Raw genomic sequence first — 19,671 nt, forward strand, 5'->3', positions numbered from 1 at the left:
GGCAAGAGAGTTGGGGATATTACAAATGGATGATAAGAGTGATTCTCTTAAGTACGTTAAGGAGATAAAACTTAGAGGAGAGGTGAAGGACAATAATAATGTCATGGCATCAATAGACTGGAGGTCCCAGTGGGGTGGAAGGGCTGTTGGAGTTGCTGTACTAGAACAATGAACTGGAAAGACAGGAGACGTCAATCAGAGAAGCAAAATATTCTACTTGGGACTAGCATCCTAGCATCTGAACATTTGACCGTTTGAGAGTCACTTACCTGCTAACCACCAAACTGCTCTTTTGGTGGGCAGCAGCAGGGATGTTTTACATGGAGTGCTTACTTCCCCTTCTCCTAGATATATTCATATGGTCTTTCTCAGTGAGAAGATTCCATAAAATCAAGTCTTGTTACTTTAGGGTGAACAGAATCTGCAGAATCAGGCAGCACGATGAGCAGCGGCTCCACGGACCACTGTGCAGTTCGTGCACTGCACAGACACCAGGCTGAAGGATGACTGGGCTGAGATCCAACTCAAGATCTGCTTATTAAGCTGCAGTCCCATCCCCAGCTGCCTTTTATGCCCACAAAGGCTCATGCCCTGCTCTCATAGGGATGCTGCCAGAGTAACAACTTTTTAATTCACAGAAAGATGCTATGTAGGCCAGGGACCCCTGATAAAAACTGCACATATGCTACGAGGTTTTTACCCAGAGGGCTAGACTCAGGAGGTAGATTGGTCTTTCTGCAGAGAAATCCCTTGTGTTCTTTTGTCCACTAAGGACTTCAAGTGTTCAGTCCTTTTGAAGGAAGAGACCTGATATTATGTGCATAGGGTAGCTTTTTATAATACAATGTTTATTCAAATGATTAAATTTTGTTTCCCTGAAACCAATATATGTCTTTCTGGATCATCAGTATTTGAGAAAAATGATGAAATACGCATCATGTGACTTAGGGACCACTGCCAACTCTACTGTTTCTTTTCCATTTATCAGAAAAATCTTAGAAGGTTAAGATACTGATAAAAATCAGTTGAATAATTTTTTCTGATAAGCAGATGCTGCTTAGATATGTAAAAAATTTCTACTTGCTCGTTTATTAAGACCTCTTTAATGTTATCAGTTCAAGACAGATTCCTTATCAATGGTCCTTGAATTTTCAGGTAACTTTAGTTATGTAAATGTTTACAGTTTCCTTAGACTATCTATTAAGCTTTATATAAAAATATCAGCAAAGGCTTTTCCCTTTTTTGGGATAGGAATTCTAGTAATAACCACTCACTGAATTAAAAAGGTAACACAGAACAAAGCTTTGTGGACACAAAATCATCCATGCTCACTGAAAGCTCACTGAAAGCAAATGTCAGTATAGAGGCCGAGCTACAACTTGGGAGACTTAAAAACAAAGGCTATTTTTAGCATACTTTTATAGTCAGTTGTTAACCCAGGGAATGCTGTTATGAGGTGGTTCAGTATCATTTCCCTTGAACTTACTAGTAACAGAATGAAAGAGGAAAGCTGTTCAACTAAGCTAGCAGGTTAAGACAGGAACCCTGCCCCCAGGCTATTCCAGGACTACCCATGGGAAGAATCTACAGACTGTCTCTGGCATTCTCCCTCCAGGCACACAAAATATTTTCACCAATCCAAAGAGCATTGCTGATAGCGATCTTGCAACACAGCACGATTTTCAATTATTCTCCGCAGTTGAGCTTTCAACAAAGATGGTGACTTTGTTCTGAACCCCTTTGAGGACACCACTACTTCCTTTTTTGTTTTCACCTAGAAGTGCAATGTCTGAGCCAGGAAGGTGAAGGGACAGCAGGAGATAGAAGTGTGATGAAGGTGGCGTGGGCGCGGGGTGTACAGGGCGGACAGGGAACCCTCTCTCACAGCCCATGGGCCTCCTCGCAGGGGTGATGATGATTTTACTTAAAAGTACAATGAAATTCCAGAGTAGTAGCCAAATTCCTAGTCTAGCCTAGTATGAAATTGCAAGCTAAAGCAAAATACATTTTTCTCCCCCAATAGTATGCTACTAAAATTTATGCCATTTGTGTGGAAATTAAGACCAAAATGCAATGGGCTTCACATTTCTGAAGTAAGAAGTTTTGTTCCTGAATTCTGGTCTTGAGGATGGCGAATCTAAATGATAAATGAAATGAACATGTCATTTCATTTGAACAGACGGAGCAGCTGATGGAAGTGGCATTTGATTGCTGGGGAGAAAACGCTACTTCAGAAGTGTAAGGACTTTAGAATATGTGCTGATATACATACACTGAAAGTCAGATTGGAAAGAATCTAATAGCTTTGGTTTATCACTGCAGATGCAGGTGGGGAGGACATCCTTAGACTATGCATTCCATCTGTGTTGGGTTAACAACGAGGTGCTTTCCCTCATAGCATGGTATACCTGAGCACAAAACTTTAGTAGACTATAATAAAACAGCTGTATAAAAGGAATAGTTAATACCCTGGCCAATAAGCCAGTAAATCTTACGTTGCACAAATGTGCAGTTTTTACTGCACTGCTCAGACTATGGTATTATTTTCTACTTTTACACTATACTTTTATATCTACTTGATTGAATGATGGGTATTTTCTTTAAAAACGCTATTGTCAGTATAAACTTTAAATATCTTTGGATTCATTCTGTTAAGTTAAAATAAACTCAGGCAGTTATTAATCCAATCTAAGTAATTACGTACAAATGAGGCTACAGCGCTATCCAATCTGGAGTGTCAGTGCCATTCATGAAGGCTTTTATGCATAAATACAAAAATACTTTATTTTTGATACTTTCACTTTTAAGGTACTCCCCAGAAAGGGATGTCAAAAAAGTATTAAATAAAAGAGGTTTCAAACCTTCTGTTAAGCTGTGATTTGAGGGGGAGATGACTACTGATGGTTACATTACTGGTAATCTTTGTGTAGTAAGTATAAAATAACTTCAATACACTCACTTCCCCCTGAATCCATCAATGTGAATTATACATTGCTCTTATTTTCAAGGGCTATTCTGCTTTGACTGAAATGCAATAAGCATTTACTGAGCACTTATTATATTGCTTATCCTGCTGTCTAGTTAGTTTGGAGCAAAAACAAAGCCACATGTGAGCTTCTCTCTTCCTTTGTATATGTATGTATTTGTTAGATGCTGTTCATATATTCTTGCCTGGTCTTGTTTTTGAAGCAGCTTGAAGTCTCATCTGCTCTTTATTTTCTAGCAGCTGGTTGGTTCTATAGAACATCTCAGAAAGCACACAAAGCGTTCCCATGTCTGCCGGGAGGAAGGATTTCTTGTCTGAAGACTCATTTTCCGGAGGGGTATGTCTTTGCTCACGCAGTGAAGACTTTGGTAACAGAAATGGAACAGAGTTTCAAGCCATTCCACAGAAACTGTACTTTGGTCTCTAGACTTCCCTGTCTTTAGGAACTGAACCCGTCACTTGGTTTGCATTCTTTATAACTGGAGGTTAACTTAAAACAGAAATGGCAGGAAAGCTTTCCTGTGCTTCGGGTAGGAGATGAATTTGCTTTTGTAGAATTTGTGGCTGAGGAAAGCAGACAGGGCCTGGTTGAAGAAGACATATGTTACCACGAGCCACCAAGTCAAGTTGTAGAAACCGAAGGTGACAGCCATGGAAATGTAGATCAGCAGCTCTGCCAAGTAGTTAGGGGAAGAGACGTATTCAAACCAGTCTCCAAAAGGGATTCGGTGGTTACAGTGAATGACCACTCCTGAAACGGGAGAAGATACCCTTAACGTCTGAAGTTGCTAGAAGAAAGTTTTACCACTTTGCTCCTGAAGTCATTTATAAAAACTCAACCAGAAAAGGATGTCACAGACCTGTACAAACCACCATGCTATCACCACCTCCACTGTCAACCTACTACATGTCAGAAAGTCACAGACTGAAGTTATACTAACTGTAAATAAGCACAAAAGAAAGCCTGTTTCTCCAACAATCCTCCAAGCTAGTGATGAAGAGCTCAGATTCCAGAGTCAGACTGCATGAGTTAGAGTCCTAGCTTTGCCACTTACAAGCTGTGTAATTTTAGGTAAGTTGCTTAACCTCTCTGTGCCTCTGTTTCCTCACCTGTAAAATCAGGGTAAGACTGTATTTGCCTCAAGCGAGTACTGTGATGTTACACATAAAGCGACTCAGAACAGGGCTGGCACAAAGCAAGTGCCTGATAAATGTTGAGTAGCACTGTTCAATTTTTATTATTTCAAAAAGCCTAATAAAAACTGTATATGTGATAAGTCAGTACAAGCTAACTAAAAAAGTTAAATTTTTTTGCTTTGGCTGGAACGATACTAACTTGGCACAGTAATGGTAGTGCTGACATGCTGGTTCGACACTTATATGCAGTGCAGGCCCCAAAATGTGGGCACAGCATAGAGTCACAGAATGTCAGGGCTAGATGGTGCCAGCGAGGGCTGTCAGTAAAATGCTCTCGTTTTACAGATGGGAAGATCAAGACCCAGAGAGTCTTGTCAAAATGAGTATTTGATAGATTGATTAGTTGACTAATTAGAGCAGGAAAGAAAAGAGAGAAAGAATAAGTACATTTAACTCCTGAGGGCTAAAACCCCCCAGTCAGTGGTTCTAAAAGATATCTTACCTGCTTTGTTTTTCCTGAGATTGCTGAGAATGACATGACATTTATACTGATGGGCAGATGACCAGATGAACATCATCATTCCGAGGATATGGAACCACCGAGCCTGCATCAAGAGATTCTTCCCTATCACATAGACTACAGAAATAAGAATTACCTATTAGCCAACTCTGCAAAACTTCAGAGGCTCAGCGCATTAAAAAAATTATACAGTCTGCAGAACACAATTATCCACTTATTTGGTTCCTTATGACTAGAAAACCACCCTGATATCATTTCCCAAGCACAGAAGGGAGAACACTGTCCCTGTGGATGAAGGAGGTATGCTCCTCAGCTAGGGGCAGCTTCAGGGCTCACTGGCAGAGAACTCCAGATCGGCACATTCTCCTGCTCCTTCTTCAAGTGCTTCAGGCACGGGGATCAGCTCTGTGGGTCAGCTTCCACTCTTGTGATGTATTCTTGTGTGGTAAGACCACTCTGCATTTTTATTGCTAAGCCTGGTTTGATGTCTTCTTTCTTGCAGTCTGCTGTCAGAAAAACACCTTCTGAAGGATCTCACCTGAGCCATTTCTAGGGAAACTTTGAATACTGACTTGACTAGCTCCAGCCAATGAAGAAAATCACTGCAAGTAAAGGTGAGGGGCAGAGCTTCTCAAAAAGGGAAATGTAAACTGCAAGATAAAGACCAAAACAATATCCTGTTCTGATTAAAGAGAACCCAGTCAAGAGATTTTGTTTCAGGAGTAGAAACACTCAAAGTTCCATCTTTCTTTTTCTTCTCCAGGTACTAAGAAGACAGGAAGAATGAAGGTTTTCTAAGGACTGGCATCAGAAAAGCAAACTAAGGACTTCCCTATGTTCAGCAGGAAGCAGTGAGCTGAGTCAGGGACTTGACTGAAGAAAACAAAGCTGTTCACTGACAGTGGGGAAGAGCCTAGGCTCTGGGGCCGAGAGGGAGCCCCTAACAATTGATCTAGGTACGAGAACCAAGGATCGAGCTATTCCATATGGGTACTTGGAAGCAGGACTCAGCTAGTGACAGCTAATAACTAATGACAGTCCACGAAGTCTAACTGAGTTAATTTTTTTAAAAAACAATGTCTCTTAATGTTTATTAGGTTTAGCCATTTAACTAAATGGTTATATTTTTATAAGTTAAAAACAAACAAAATATGAAAACCAGTTCTAAATCAGAGGGCTTTAAGAGCAAGTCACCATAGGGTTAGAAGTTGCAGAGTTCATGTCACTGCCAAGTCACCTACTCTAAAGGCAGAGAAATTACCTATGAAGGAAAAAAGATTTTTCAGAGTAAGTTGGAATTATAATACAGGAAAGAGAAGGCAGGCAGAAGGCTATTTACTGAGGGTCTGATCTGTGTAGTATTTAATGATTTGTTTATTTATTCATTCCTTATGGAGTGTCTACTGAGTGTGGCATCTCTCATGAGGGATAAAGCAGTGGGAGTCAGGTCAGATCCTAGTCCTCATGAACTCACATTCTAGTAGCAGGAGATGAAACAAGTTTAAAAAAATCAATAATCAAGATAATATAATCAATAATCAAAATAATATAAGGGCGAGATGGGGCTCTGAAGAAAAAAAACCACAGAACAAATATAATAGAGTGACTAGGGGCAGACCCTCTAGACTCTGAAGACAAGGAGACGTGAAAATCTGGGTAGTTTACAGATACACTTTCCACTTTCATAAGAACCCTCTTATGAGTTCTTGTGTATGTCCCCAATTCCAGATAAAGGTTCTGGAGCTCTGATAAATTAAATAAGCCAGAATTCAGACTCAAGCCCATCTGACTCCCAAGCGCCTGTGTATCAGACCATGAAGCGGGCATATGCCCCAGTGTGCTTTCTTCCAATGAATTCCTGAAACCAGTCTTCCCCAGCCTGCCCCAAATGACTGCAGATGACCTCTTGAAGGACAGGTAGGTGAAACTCAAGTTTCAGAAACCTTCAGAAAGGAGTATCTACAAGCTATTTTGTGGGTGTCTCAACAGCCTCTCCTTGACTGTTCTACAGGAGGAAGAGCAAAAGCTGGGGTCCAGGCCAGCAGAGGAAACTCCAGGAGAGACACGTCATGCTGACAGACTACAAGCTAATAGGTTACCAAAGTGCTCTGGAAAGTTCCTTTGGGTGAAAACCTAGGACTGTTCTTCAGGAATGACAGCTCAAATAGTGACATGGGCTGAAAAGAATGCCACAGCCAAAAGCTGAGGGAGGAAAAACTGACTTAAGCTCAGAGAAATCAGATGGAGAGATGCCAGCTGAGTGTGGCCAGAGCCAATAAATAATTCAGGAATTGAGAAATATAGTCAGTAAGTTGTACTTTAAAATCATTCCTCAAGCCATGGAAGCCTTGGGTGGTTCTACAGCAACAGAGAGAGGCTGCTCCAAAGGCACTCAGCACGGAAATCAAACCTGTGGAGAAAGCTTACTCACTGAGTACTGGAAACAGCCAGACCATGGGCTCAACGGACGAGGAGGGATAGAGCAGCTTTAGGAAACAGAGACTTGGGCTTAGAGAAAACAGTTGTGAATGATCTACCCTAGCATGTGTGGGCTGATGGATACTAAGGGTGCAAGATGAAGTTAACCTCAGCATTAAAAACTCACTTCAATCACCCAAAATGACTTGAAATCTTTATGATAAACATGCAATGTTTTTGTAAAAAAAAAAAAAAAAAAAAAAAAGATGGTCAAATATGTCAGATATCCCATCCTCCCTCCCCTCCACCACCCCAGCCCCCAAAATCACATTTCATTTCCTCCTCATAAACCAAGGTTGTGATTTTGCTTCCCTCTTCTTAGCAAGTGAGAGCTTCGGAAGTGTTAAGACACAACTTTGATTTACTACAGTACTCTTCTGCCCTCCCCTCTCAGGCTGCCTCACTTGAGAAAAGCTTTTTTGTAAGGGGAACCACCACAAGAACTAAATGGCAATAGAATGGCTCCCTGCCTCCTCTCAAATCCCAACTTGTCACCAGGAGCTGACCCACCCCTTCCTCCTCTGGTTTCACCCTGCACAACTTCACCTTCCCCAACCTCACCCCTCCACCCCAGGATGACAAGGCTTTGGTGAGACAACTGGGCTGGCTGGCCTTTTTCCTGCTCCAGTGAGTTCCCCTGCTTCCTGTTCTACTCCTGACCACACTGCCTCTTTCTTTCCAGACTAACCCACAGGAGTTCACTGACTTCAGTCCCACTGAGGGAAACCCCGTGGCCCATTTCTTCATCCCTAAACCAAGCCTCCTGAGGACTCTGCACTGCACTCTCTTCACTGAAGGCACTGCTGCTTATGTTGGTGTCTCAGGTTTCAGCAGTTATAGTTAATGTGATGTGTATCTGCTGGGTACCCTTGGGCATGCTGACTTGTTTAATTTTTAAAATTTTTATTGGAGTATAGCTGCTTTACAATGTTGTTAGTTGCTACCATACAGCAAAGTGAATCAGCCACAGATATACATATATCCTCTTCTTTTTTTGGATTTCCTTCCCATTTAGGTCACCATGGAGCACTCAGGAGGGTCCCCTGAGCTATACACAGTAGGTTCTCATTGGTTATCTATTTTACACATAATCTCAATAACGTCAAACCCAGTCTCCCAATTCATCCCAACTCCATCCCTCTCTCCCTTGGTGTCCACACATTTGTTCTCTACATCTGTGTCTCTACTTGGTTGCAAATACGATCATCTATACCTTTTTCTAGATTCCACATATATGCATTAATATATGATGTTTATTTTTCTCTTCCTGTTTATTGTTCTATTATTTTATGTTTATTGTTCTCTTTATGACAGCCTCCAGGTATGCTGAGTTTTTAAAGCTACAATGAGAGCCCAGACTCCTCATATGCCAAGTGGATTGGGCAGGTCTCTTACTTTCCAGCTTCCGTAATGCCTGGTGGGGAGAGTCTCTCACATACTCAGTGACTCAGCTGACAGACCCCAGTGACCACTCACCGTTCCTGCCGTCCAGGGGCACTTGGCTCAGCACAGTTAGGCCAACAAGGACATAGTACACAAGTCCAAAACAGTACTGCACGGCGTGGATCACGGCATTGGAGAAGACACTGACGTAGACGCACTCAAACAGTCTTCGCAGGCTGTGCAGCCACAGAAACACTAGCACCAAGAATGCAGACAGTGCGAGCTCACCCCCTACGATTCAGAAGGGAACATGCTCAGCATCTCTCTCCAGGAATAGTCCAGTTATGTCTGTCCTTACTGTTAGGCACTATTAAACAAGACCAGAGCTAGGAAACGGTACCAGATATCATAAAGTCTAACACTGCCATTTTTAGTGGCAATGAGGAAGTGAGCCAAGTGGTCAAGGAATTTGGCTAGTGACAGAGTAGAGACAAACTCAGGTCTCCTGTCTCTACTTTGTGATGTGAAAGCCATCTGGGTTATGGGGCTGGGAAGGGTCTGTGCTCTCAGAACCCAACTCCACAGTTTCTGGGTCCCTGACATGCATCCCCATTTGAAGATGGTCAGAAGAGTTCCTGGATGACTTCTGAGCCAGGCCCCCTGGTGGGATGCCTGAGGTCAGGGGGACACGTGACACAGGAATGTACACAAACAGAAAGGGGCATGAAAATGGAGTGGGAAGAACTGTGCATTTCTTTTCATACTAAGAGGCAAAAAAATGATACTTTTGGGGGACTGTGAGCCTTGAAATCTATCTATCTGCCTTTTGCCCCTCTGCCCCAAAAGAAGTCAGAAAAAATGCTGGTTTTTAAAATGACATAAAATCTACATTTTTCAAAAAATGTTATCATACAACATAAATATACATTAAGAACACAGCCTAATAGATTTTTACAAACTAAACCCATATGACCAGATCCAGAAGACCAGCAGGTGCTTGGGTTCCCTTCCAGGCACTGCCCCTCCCCTGACTCTCCGAAGGGTACATTCTATGGAGACTTCTGTCATATTGGCTTGGCCTGCTTTTCTCTTTTATACATAGTAAAAATCTAGTTCTAACTCTTCAGCAACAGGTTAAAACAATCAAATAAAACTCCTCACAACCACCCTCCAAATACCAGAACCCCATGAACCCTCCAGTACACGAATGAAGGCATAAAGTGTTAAGTGGTGAAGTGGGATTCGCTCTGGTATCTTCCCCTCCCAAGTGGGCTCCGCATACTTTCCCCGTCTGACTGTCACCTTTTGCAAAAAGTTCCTCTGTAGATACAGAACAAGGACTGTTCCTAGGGAGCCAGTGGTTTGGCTGCTGGAACAAAGGACAGTGACAGCCCCAGAGCAATGTGTTTCTAACTCTTCCCCTCTCCCGCTGCCCGACATTAACTGAGGTCATGTTATGGTTTTCGCCTTCAATTCCTTACTTTTTAAATCGTTCCGTGTATCCTTTATTCAAGGCACAGTGAGGCCAATCTAAAGGCTACTTTGTAATCATCTGGTCAACAACTATTTCCAATCAATTTTATGATATAACCAAAGCCCCACAGCAAACAAACCTTTTTAATCCATGATTTAAAAAGTAATTTTCTCTCAAATTTCTGGAGTCTGGAGGCACAATTTTGGTTGGAACTACATATATGATAAATGTTTCAAGGCAAACCTGAGGAATCTTAAAAGTTTTTCCCCTTAATTGTAAAGACTTCTGTATAAATTTATCAACAGTACTAAAAATATCAGAGGGAGAATGGCCAGTGCTGTTTAGCACAGCACTTGCTGGGAAGTCAGGGATGAAGAGTTGACTTGGAGCTCTGCCATGATCTCAATGAAGGACCTGAGGCCTCCTCCTTGGCCATCTGGCTATGATCCACGCAGAAGCCTTTCTGCCCCCACCCTTCACCCGCTGAGGAGGAGCCTGAGAGAAGCTATGAACTACCCAGAACAGCTTGCCGCAGGCAGGAAAGTCAGGAACAGGACGCAAGGGTTGGAATTAGCCAGGGGAGTTGTTACCTCGGAACTGCGCAGTCCCAAGAATTCTGAGCAGACCGTGAAGCCAGTTTGGAAAAGGTGCTCCCATGAACAGAGAGTGGGTAAGGCTCCAAAGCAGGAACCCGTTCCACAGCACTGAGATGATGTAGAAATGCGAAAAATACCTGCCAAGGGAAAACAGGTTAGATAATGATCAAAGCAGATCCACTTGAAGCTATTATGCTAGAAGACTATTCTTTTCCCTCATGCTGCAAGCATAGTTTTGCTTTTTTAATAGAACCTGAATCCTACAGATGTTCAGATTTTTGAAATTTCCTTTCAGATGATAGGACTGGTTAACTCATAGGAAAAAGGTTTCCTGAGGTTAATAAGAACACGAATGGCCTTGTTAAATTTAGATTAAAGTTAACGATCTGTCTTATCTTCAGGTAACAAAATTGGGCTCAAATTCAAAAATAGAGGGCCCCAGGGCCTGACAGGGAGAGCCTAGACTGTGCTACCACAAGCCAAACCTGTGGAAGATTTCTAAATCTCAAGTAATATTGCTGCAATAGCCATACAACAGTTACACAAGATTTGCACAATCACATGCTCATAGGGCTGCAAGAAACCTTAAATAGGTCTTCTGATTTAGTGTCTTTCTAAATTGTGTCGACCTAAATTACTTCTATGATAACATGACAAATAAGAACTCATAAAACTAGCTATCAACTCCTGATGGGTACAGTCTAGTACAAGTATAGTGTGTGTGTTACCATCAACAGAGTTAACAAATGAAATAAAACCACAAAAGCAACATAAATTGCAATTAACAGAGTTAATTTTACTTGAAAGACAATGTTGGTTTGCTGCAATACCTGGTATGGTACGAGGGCCCACCACGGGTTTTTTTGAGGTCTCTTTACCTATTCTCTATTTGAATCAACTTAAAATCTTTCTGACTCTGCAAGTTGCCTGGACATCACCTGGCCTTCCCTGGTCTTCAAAGCATCATAGCTATATTAAGCCTTCCTTCTTGTCTCATTAATCTGTGATGCAGTAAGACAACCTGGAGTCAAGAAGACTACACACAGACTCAAGAGACTCCTCTTCTAGGTGATCCAGAATATGCTTCTATGTCCCAGAACTCACAGTCCGCTAGAACATGCCCACAACCCAGTCTAACTAACGCTGATCTAAGCTGATCATTCCATAGCAACCCACTTAATTCTCCCACCACTGTTACAAATTTTGTCACTAGATCTGTCCTGAGATGTCCTGTTAATCCTGATTCAGCTCTTCTTCATGCAAAAGAGCTTAGTTCAAGCATGAGTGTCGATTCTGCCCCCTCTGCCCCATCCCTAGACCCTGGCCTCTGGTTGCCTACCAGAGTCTTCCTTAAGACACACTTCCTAGAACTGAGCCCAGGTCTGGTCTGAGCCAATACCTCAGAATGGCAGCAGCGCCTTGCTCTGCAGGCTCCCATGGAAAGAGGAGGGGACAGCTTCTGAGGGGCAACTTTAGAGCCACTTTACCAATTTCATTTTTTCAAAAAAAGAGTACTGAGCACTTCGAACCTGCTAGGTGATGTTCTTGGAGCTGGGGATGCAGCAGGGAGCAGACCAGGTGCCTGGCTTGCTGAAATTTACCTTTCAGCAGAGAGTCAGCAAATGAATCTGCAGACATCCTGCCTGATGCTGGGTAATGGGACAGAGGTGGTGCAGAGGAGAGGTCATTCTGGATGGGTGGATGGACAACGACGGCCCTTCTAGAAGTGCTGCTTGGCTAGAATGAGTAACCCTTGTGAATTTCTAGGGAAAGTTTTCTAGGCAGAGGAAACAGCAACCACAAAGGCCCTGAGGGACAATAAATGACACCTATATAGATAGTGGGCTTCCCTGGTGGATCAGTGGTAAAGAATCTGCCTGCCAATGCAGGAGATGTGCGTTCAATCCGTAGGTTGGGAAGATCCCCTGGAGAAGGAAATAGCAACCCACTCCAGTATTCTTGCCTGGAAAATCCCAGGGACAAAGGAGCTTGGTGGGTTACAGTCCAAGGGGTCCCAAGAGTCAGACATGACCTAGCGACTAAACAACATATGGACAGTGCTAGAGCATGAAAAAGGAGGGGAAGATGCTATGGGGTCCTGTAAGGGCACTGGCTTTTAAGTGTGATGGGCCAGCGTTCGAACACAGTGACTTGAAGGAATAATCTATGTTTTAAAAATCTAACAGAAAAGTTCTGGAGATGGACAGTGCTGATGACTGCACAACAATGTGAATGGACTTAAAGATGCTGAATTGTATACTCAGGGTTAAAGTGGAAAAGGTTATGTCATGTATATTTCATCACAATCCAAAAAAAAGGGAGTATGTGAGAGAATATATGTGTGTGTGAGACAGAGAGAGAGAGAGAGAGAAAGAGAGAACATAGCTCATTCATTTTGGTCATTGTTTAAAAAAATCCCTCTGGTACTTAGGTAAGAGGATCATCTAGTTGTGGGAAGATCAGTTAAGAGTATTCATTCCATCTTCCCAACAATGTGTGTATGAGAGAGAGAGCGCGCAAGAGAGCGAGAGAAAGTGAGAACATAGCTCATTCATTTTGGTCATTGTTCAAAAAAATCCCTCTGGTACTTAGGTAAGAGGATCATCTAATTGTGGGAAGACCAGTTAAGAGTATTCATCCCATCTTCCCAACAACCCTGGCAAGTTTATCTTCATGTGGCAGATGAGAAAACAAAGGCTCGGAAGGTTCAGTTACTTGTCCAACACTTCCCAGGAAGTGGCAGTGTTTGGCTCCAGACTCAGCCTCGATGACCCTGAAGTTAAAAGTCACATGGCTATGCTCCTGGTCATGTGGTCGAGATTTGTTTGAACCTACTTTTCCACCTCTACCATTACACATACCAATTTATACCAAATCATGAGTCATTCAAGTCACTCACATGTTTTATATAAGCTGCTAAGCCACATTTTGCTCTGCCCTACTTGTGCCATAGGGTTTTGACTGACAGGCTGACTTGTTTTTCTTATTCCTACATTTTGCACATTCTCTCTCATTTTGTTTGCCTGATTCCTGCTACATGAAATGTGTTCTACTCTTTATTTGAGGTTGTATCTCTGTTTATTTATTTATTTGGTTGTGCTGGGTCTTCGCTGTGGCACTCAAACTCTTAGTTGCACATGCAGGATCTAGTTCCGTGAGCAGGGATTAAACCCGGGTCCCCTGCATTGGGAGCGTGAAGTCTTAGCCACTGGATCACCAGGAAAGTCCCATATTTCTTTTTGAAAAGACCCAGCTCTAGCCTCAAAAGCGGATTGGAAAACTCCACTTCCTTCTGTTCTAAATACTCTCCCTGTTTTTCTTCCATTCGCACTATGCTTAATTGAAGTGAGCCCTTGGGAGCAAGGATACAGTGACCCTTACGGTAACACAGGACTGGGCACCAAGCAAGCACTCCTCTGACTTAACCAACAGTTTGATGTCTATTATAAGCCAGGGACTGCTCTAGCTCGGGAGGTACAGCAGTGAACACAAAGGACAACAATTCTTGCCATCATGGAGCTTATATTCACAGTAACACACAGAAGTAAAATTTATAGCACGTCAGTAGGTGATAACTGCTAATGAGAAAACTAAAGCTGGGAAGAGGAATGCTGGGTATGGCAGCATTATATTTTTAAACAGGGTGGATAGGGCAGGTCTCACTGTCAAGGTAGTATCTGAGCAGAATTATACGGAAGTGAGAGCATATACCATCTGGCTATTTGGGGGAACAGCTTTCCAGGTAGAGGAAACAGGCAGCGCAAAGGCCCTGAGGTGGGAGAAACAACAAGCAGAGAGAGACCCAGAAAACTGGATTAGAGCCACAGGAGGGGCAAACTATAGGACCTCAGTGAGGTGGTGAGAACAAGATTGTATAAGGTTTTGGACTCTTCTGTGAGTTGGAAGCCACTGGATAGTTCTGAGCCAGGAGATATGCTCTGATTTAATACATATTTACTGATTGCCAGAACTGATCCCAGGACCAGATAGGGGAGTTACAGGGTTAACTAAGGAAGGAAACTAGGCTTCCTGGTGGCTCAGTGGTAAAGAATCTGCCTGCCAAGCAAGAGACGTGGGTTCAATCCCTTGGTTGGGAAGATCCTCTGGAGGAGGAAATGGCAACCTACTCCAGTATTCTTGCCTGGGAAATTCCATGGACAGAGGAGCCTGGCAGGCTATACAGTCCAGGCGGTCCCAGAGTTGGACATGAGTGACTGGACACAAGCGTGTGTGTACATACATACACACCAAGGAAGGAAACTAATGGTTACTGAGTTCTGCCTAGGTGCCTGGCCCTATGCTATGTGCTTTAATATCATCACCACCTATATGACAAATAGGTTCTACTACACTAACAGTCTAATCCATACTACCACTTCTTGCCTGGAGCACTGTTAACAGCCTCTCATCCAGTCTTTCCCACACAATGGCAAGTCATTCTTTCAAACCTAAATCACATAATGCCACACCCCCATTTCCTCATCCTAAAGCTGCTTTCCATACACTCAGAATAAAATCTAATCTCCACCATGGTCCATAAAGCCCAATGTCTGTTCTGGCCTCCTGAAATGAACTCATCTCCTGCCCTACCCGTTTCTGATCATCCTTTCCAGGGCTGTCACTGCCACCCACATCTTGCTCATGATCAAGTAACCAGCTGGATTTCCTCTGAAGCACTTATTACCATATGAAATTGTCTTGCTTGTTTTAAAAGATTTGTTTACATATTTACTGCTTTACAAAAACCAAGGTTCCAAGGAACTTCGAACAGCTCTTGGCAATAGTACATACTCTATAAACACTGGTTAAATAAATAAATGAATGAAAGAGAAGGTACCTTAGCCAAAGTTACTCTCAGAGAAACTAGTCAAGTTAATCAATAAATCAAACCTAAAATCTTTTTTCTTTGATTCATTCAAAACATTGACTGAGGACTTTATTATTTGTCAGGCATTGAGCCTAGGATATGGCAACAAATAAGACAAATGTAAATGTATGGAATTGACAGCCCAGAGTAGGGATTCTTGACATTTTTCTTCCATGGACTCCTCAGGCAGTCTGGTGAAGGCAACACACCCCTTCCCAAGCCTAAAATACATGGGGATACAAAGGAAACCCAATTATACTGAAATATAGGTTACACAATCACTAAGAAACATTTGTGATATATGTGCTTAATTAAATGTATTAAATAATGAGACACAGTGGATGATAATACAGTATTTTTATATAGTGATGAAAATGTTGTAAGTCTCTTCAATAATTTTAATATAGTATTAAATTGCAGGTATTGCCAATTCTACTGCAGATATTGCTAATTATACTGTGGTTTGTTGATTCCATTCATCACTAAGAAAATGGTGAATTACAGCTAGAGATTAGTGAAATAAAGGTGTAATTTTCTCTAATCCAATTTGTGATGAGTTCTATCCATAGATCCTCTGGATTTCTGGTTAGGATCCCTGAACCCCAGTAGGGAAAGACTGGACGATTCTCTTTGTCTCTAGTGCTGAATTTAATTAAAATGTTTCTATAATATTTTGAAATATTAGAAATAGAAGTATTTCCATGTGCACTATGAAAATCAAGAGCATTGTGACTCATGTTTGAGGTCAAGTATTTATTCTGACTTTCTGGGAAATCAAAACTCCAGGAACCAAAAGAAAACAAGAAAAGCAGTATCACCTTAATTTAAAAAAAAAAAAAAATCTACCAGACAGGGATTATGGAATCAAACATCCCATGAACTCAATTAAGGTTTAATTCTTTACCATTTATGAAAAAATAATTCCTCCCAAATTAACTTGAGCTCTTAGGTACAGAAACATGATTCACAGCTGCCTGTTTGTAAAAGTTATAGGCTTATTTTCATTTTTAAGAGTACTATTGAATTTTGAACAAGGAAAAGTCCTTCAATATAGCATCTAGACATTTTTGACTTTCATTATTGGCCTGGAATAGTTGTACCTGCTCTAGAATAAAAAGAAATTTCAGCTTCAATTTAGGAAAAAAAAAGTCAAACAAAACATCATAGGATGGTCCATTCTAGAATTCTGGAAGAAGAAAAAGGTGTAAATTATTTCATAATATAGTAGAAATTACAAGCAGCCCAAAGAGCACCCATTTTGCAATAATGAATAAGGAAAAGGTACAAAATCTGTTTATTGGCTGCCATATGACCACAGACTGGAGTAGTAAGAGGTGGGGTATGGGAGCCAAATAAATAGGTAAGTGCAGGGGATGATTTGAAATGTGCCCTTTTATCAGTGACACTAGTATCTTTTTTAAAATTCAGAAAGTAAATTGTTAGAATTCACTCAAAACAAATAATTGTTTTCTTCACGTTGTAACATTAAAAAAATGACAATCTAGGAATGTCCCTGCTATGAAGTAGAAAAGTACTTACTACATTCAAGTCCTGATTAAAAATAGGGTTGCTGCTGCTAAGTCGCTTCAGTCGTGTCCGACTCTATGCGACCCCATAGACGGCAGCCCACCAGGCTCCCCCGTCCCTGGGATTCTCCAGGCAAGAACACTGGAGTGGGTTGCCATTGTCTTCTCCAATGCATGAAAGTGAAAAGAAAGTGAAGTCGCTCAGTGGTGTCCGACTCTTCCCGACCCCATGGACTGCAGCCTACCAGGCTCCTCCGCCCATGGGATTTTCCAGGTCTGAGTACTGGAGTGGGTTGCCATTGCCTTTTCCCGAAAAATAGGGTTAGGGTTGACAGGACATTTTAGTTTAAAAAGAGCCTCTAAGAAACAGGTTTAATCACAGTGTTTGAAGCATCTACTTCTTCCTAGATGGCGCTACTGGTAAAGAACTCGCCTGTCAGTGCTGGAGACAAGAGACATGGGTTTTATTCCCGTATCGGGAAGATCCCCTGGAGAAGGGAATGGCAACCCACTTCCGTATTCTTGCCTAGAGAATCCCCATGGACAGAGGAGCCTGGCGGGCTACAGTCCAAGAGGTCGCAAAAAGTCATACACGACTGAAGTGACTTAGCAGGCATATGCTCTTCTTCCCAGGGCCTCATTCCCCTTCCTCATTCCTCAAAATGACCTAGCGCTTGCTTCTCAGTGTTACATCTGGTGAGTATTTCTCCAACAGTCAGAAATGGGAAGCCAAGTTTACTTACACCCTTTCCCATCTGCAGACCTGGGGAACAGCCTATTTGAGGTTTAAGCGATAATCAAGATATTTTAGTACATCAGAAACCCTATCACATTTCACCATAGTCTTTTCTGAACGCCAATTTAGGCTGTATCTCCAAAAAAACGCCACTGCTATATACCTACCATCAAGAAGTGTTTGGCCCACTCTTCTCAGTTATGTTCTAAGTTTAAAGTGAAAACACATGAAAAAATCTCCCCGGACTATAATAAGCCTTACAATTTTTTCAACAATTATATTGAAGGCATAACGATTTAATCTCTCATTTAACTTAGTTATGAAATCTGTTGAGCCATATGGCGCTTAGGGACCACGCTTGCCTAAACGTGCCATCTTGGGCAACTTTCTCCCGGGGCACCTGCCTTGGTGCGGCTGATGGAGGTGGCGTCTGTTAGTGACCAGCGTCTCAACCTTCGTCCTGACTGTTGACTGTGAGGGAGACAAACAGGGGACACGAGACATGGGAGGGCCTGCCTTCATTTCTAGTGAGTCTCGGCGACCTCAAGTTAGGTTATGAGTCCCTAGAGTGCAGGACGGCGGAAAGAGAAATTGGGGACAAAGGAGACTTTACCGCCTGGTGACCAGCCCTAAATTTGGAAGCGCAGCCATTTCCCCCGAAGGAAAGGCTACGTTGAGGCCACAAGTTTACGTTCCTGCGCCCCGGGAGGTGCGCGTGGCTCAGCTTCCTCTGTGTCTCCGGACACTCCGCCCCTAGGGCCGCAGAGCTGACGCGTGCAGTTGCGGGAGGGCGGGCAGGGGTAACGCCGCCTCGGGGAATCGGCCTGGGCTTCCCGGATCCGGTCCGCGCCGGCTCCGTGCCCACCTCTGCTGCCCCCTGCCGGTAGCTCGAACAGGGCGCCCCCGGCTCTCCTTGACTTGGCAACCAGGACTCGCGCCCGTGCGCGGTTACCTCTTGGGAACATCAAAGGCCCGGCAGGCGGCCGGGCGCGGTGGCGCCCCTTCCTTGGTTTTTCCATAGCGGATCAGGTCCTGGAAGAACGCGCAGCCCGGAAGCAGGCCGGGCGGCACGAGCTGCAGCAGCAGGGTCAGTAGGAAGGTGGCAGCAAGCGTGAGCCAAAAGGCGCGCAGCGGGTTCAGCGCCGAGACCTCGGTCCCCGCCCACGTAGCCATAGCCGGCAAGCCCAGCTATCTAGCTCCCCCGGCCCCCGGAAGACCGTCTACTCGCTTGCGGTGCGCGGGCTCAGTCGGGCGGGACGTCTGGGCCCAGCGCGGGGCGGGGACGCGCTTGGCCCCGCCCTGGACACGCCCCCTGGGACGGAGCCACCGCCCCGCCACGCGGGTTCGCGGGTTAGGGTCAAGTTGGTGCTCGTTGGCAGCAGTCGGTATACTGTGTAAATCAGGGTTGCTTCGGTAGGACCCCGGAAATATGATTCAACAATATGATTCAAAGCAGCGGAACAAACAAGGCCACATAACTGCAAGTCTTCACTGCAGCATTGTTTTCATTGGAAGTGGAAACAATCCAGAATGTTCCATGTTAAGGTATTTAGCTAAATTATGGTACGGTAACACATTGGAATATCATGCAGCCATTAAAATAATTATGGAGACTGTAAAAACACGGAAAGCTTTGTGATAACTGGAACTGTAGGTTAAGTGAAAAAAATCTAAAATGTAAAATGAAGAGCTATGATTGTGAACTATATTAATATGAATGTAGATGAAGAAGGCAGGTTACACACAAAAATGAGTAGTTGTAGTAGAATGTTAGGAATGTGTATAATTTAAACATGTAAAGTAGAAAGTAAAGGCAATTGCAAATACAAAAATGAAAGTGCTAAAAATTTAAAAACTGCAGCCCTGTTCCTTCTAGAGTTCCACTCCTTAGAAGCAAAGTTTTTGACTCCGTCTGTCATTTCTTGTATTTATTTCCATGTAGTGACAGTGCTATTTTTATTGACTCAT

At 43.0% G+C, this 19,671-nt stretch overlaps 1 protein-coding gene across 1 annotated transcript; it reads right to left on the minus strand.

The window, feature by feature from the left end:
- Positions 1-2,757: 2,757 nt before the first annotated feature.
- SRD5A3 (steroid 5 alpha-reductase 3) lies at positions 2,758-18,956 on the minus strand. The gene is made up of 5 exons (XM_086405748.1): positions 18,656-18,956; positions 10,569-10,711; positions 8,598-8,795; positions 4,626-4,760; positions 2,758-3,737 (listed from the first exon to the last, which is right to left on the minus strand). Exons 1-5 carry the CDS (start codon positions 18,874-18,876, stop codon positions 3,478-3,480), a joined length of 957 nt encoding a protein of 318 aa, XP_086261874.1. The 5' UTR covers positions 18,877-18,956; the 3' UTR covers positions 2,758-3,477.
- Between the last annotated feature and the right edge of the window lie 715 nt (positions 18,957-19,671).

The sequence above is a fragment of the Bos grunniens genome, chromosome 6 (assembly GCF_055505025.1).
Source record: "Bos grunniens cultivar Pamir isolate PY7600 chromosome 6, Bosgru_T2T1.0, whole genome shotgun sequence".
Classification (NCBI taxonomy): Eukaryota; Metazoa; Chordata; class Mammalia; order Artiodactyla; family Bovidae; genus Bos; species Bos grunniens.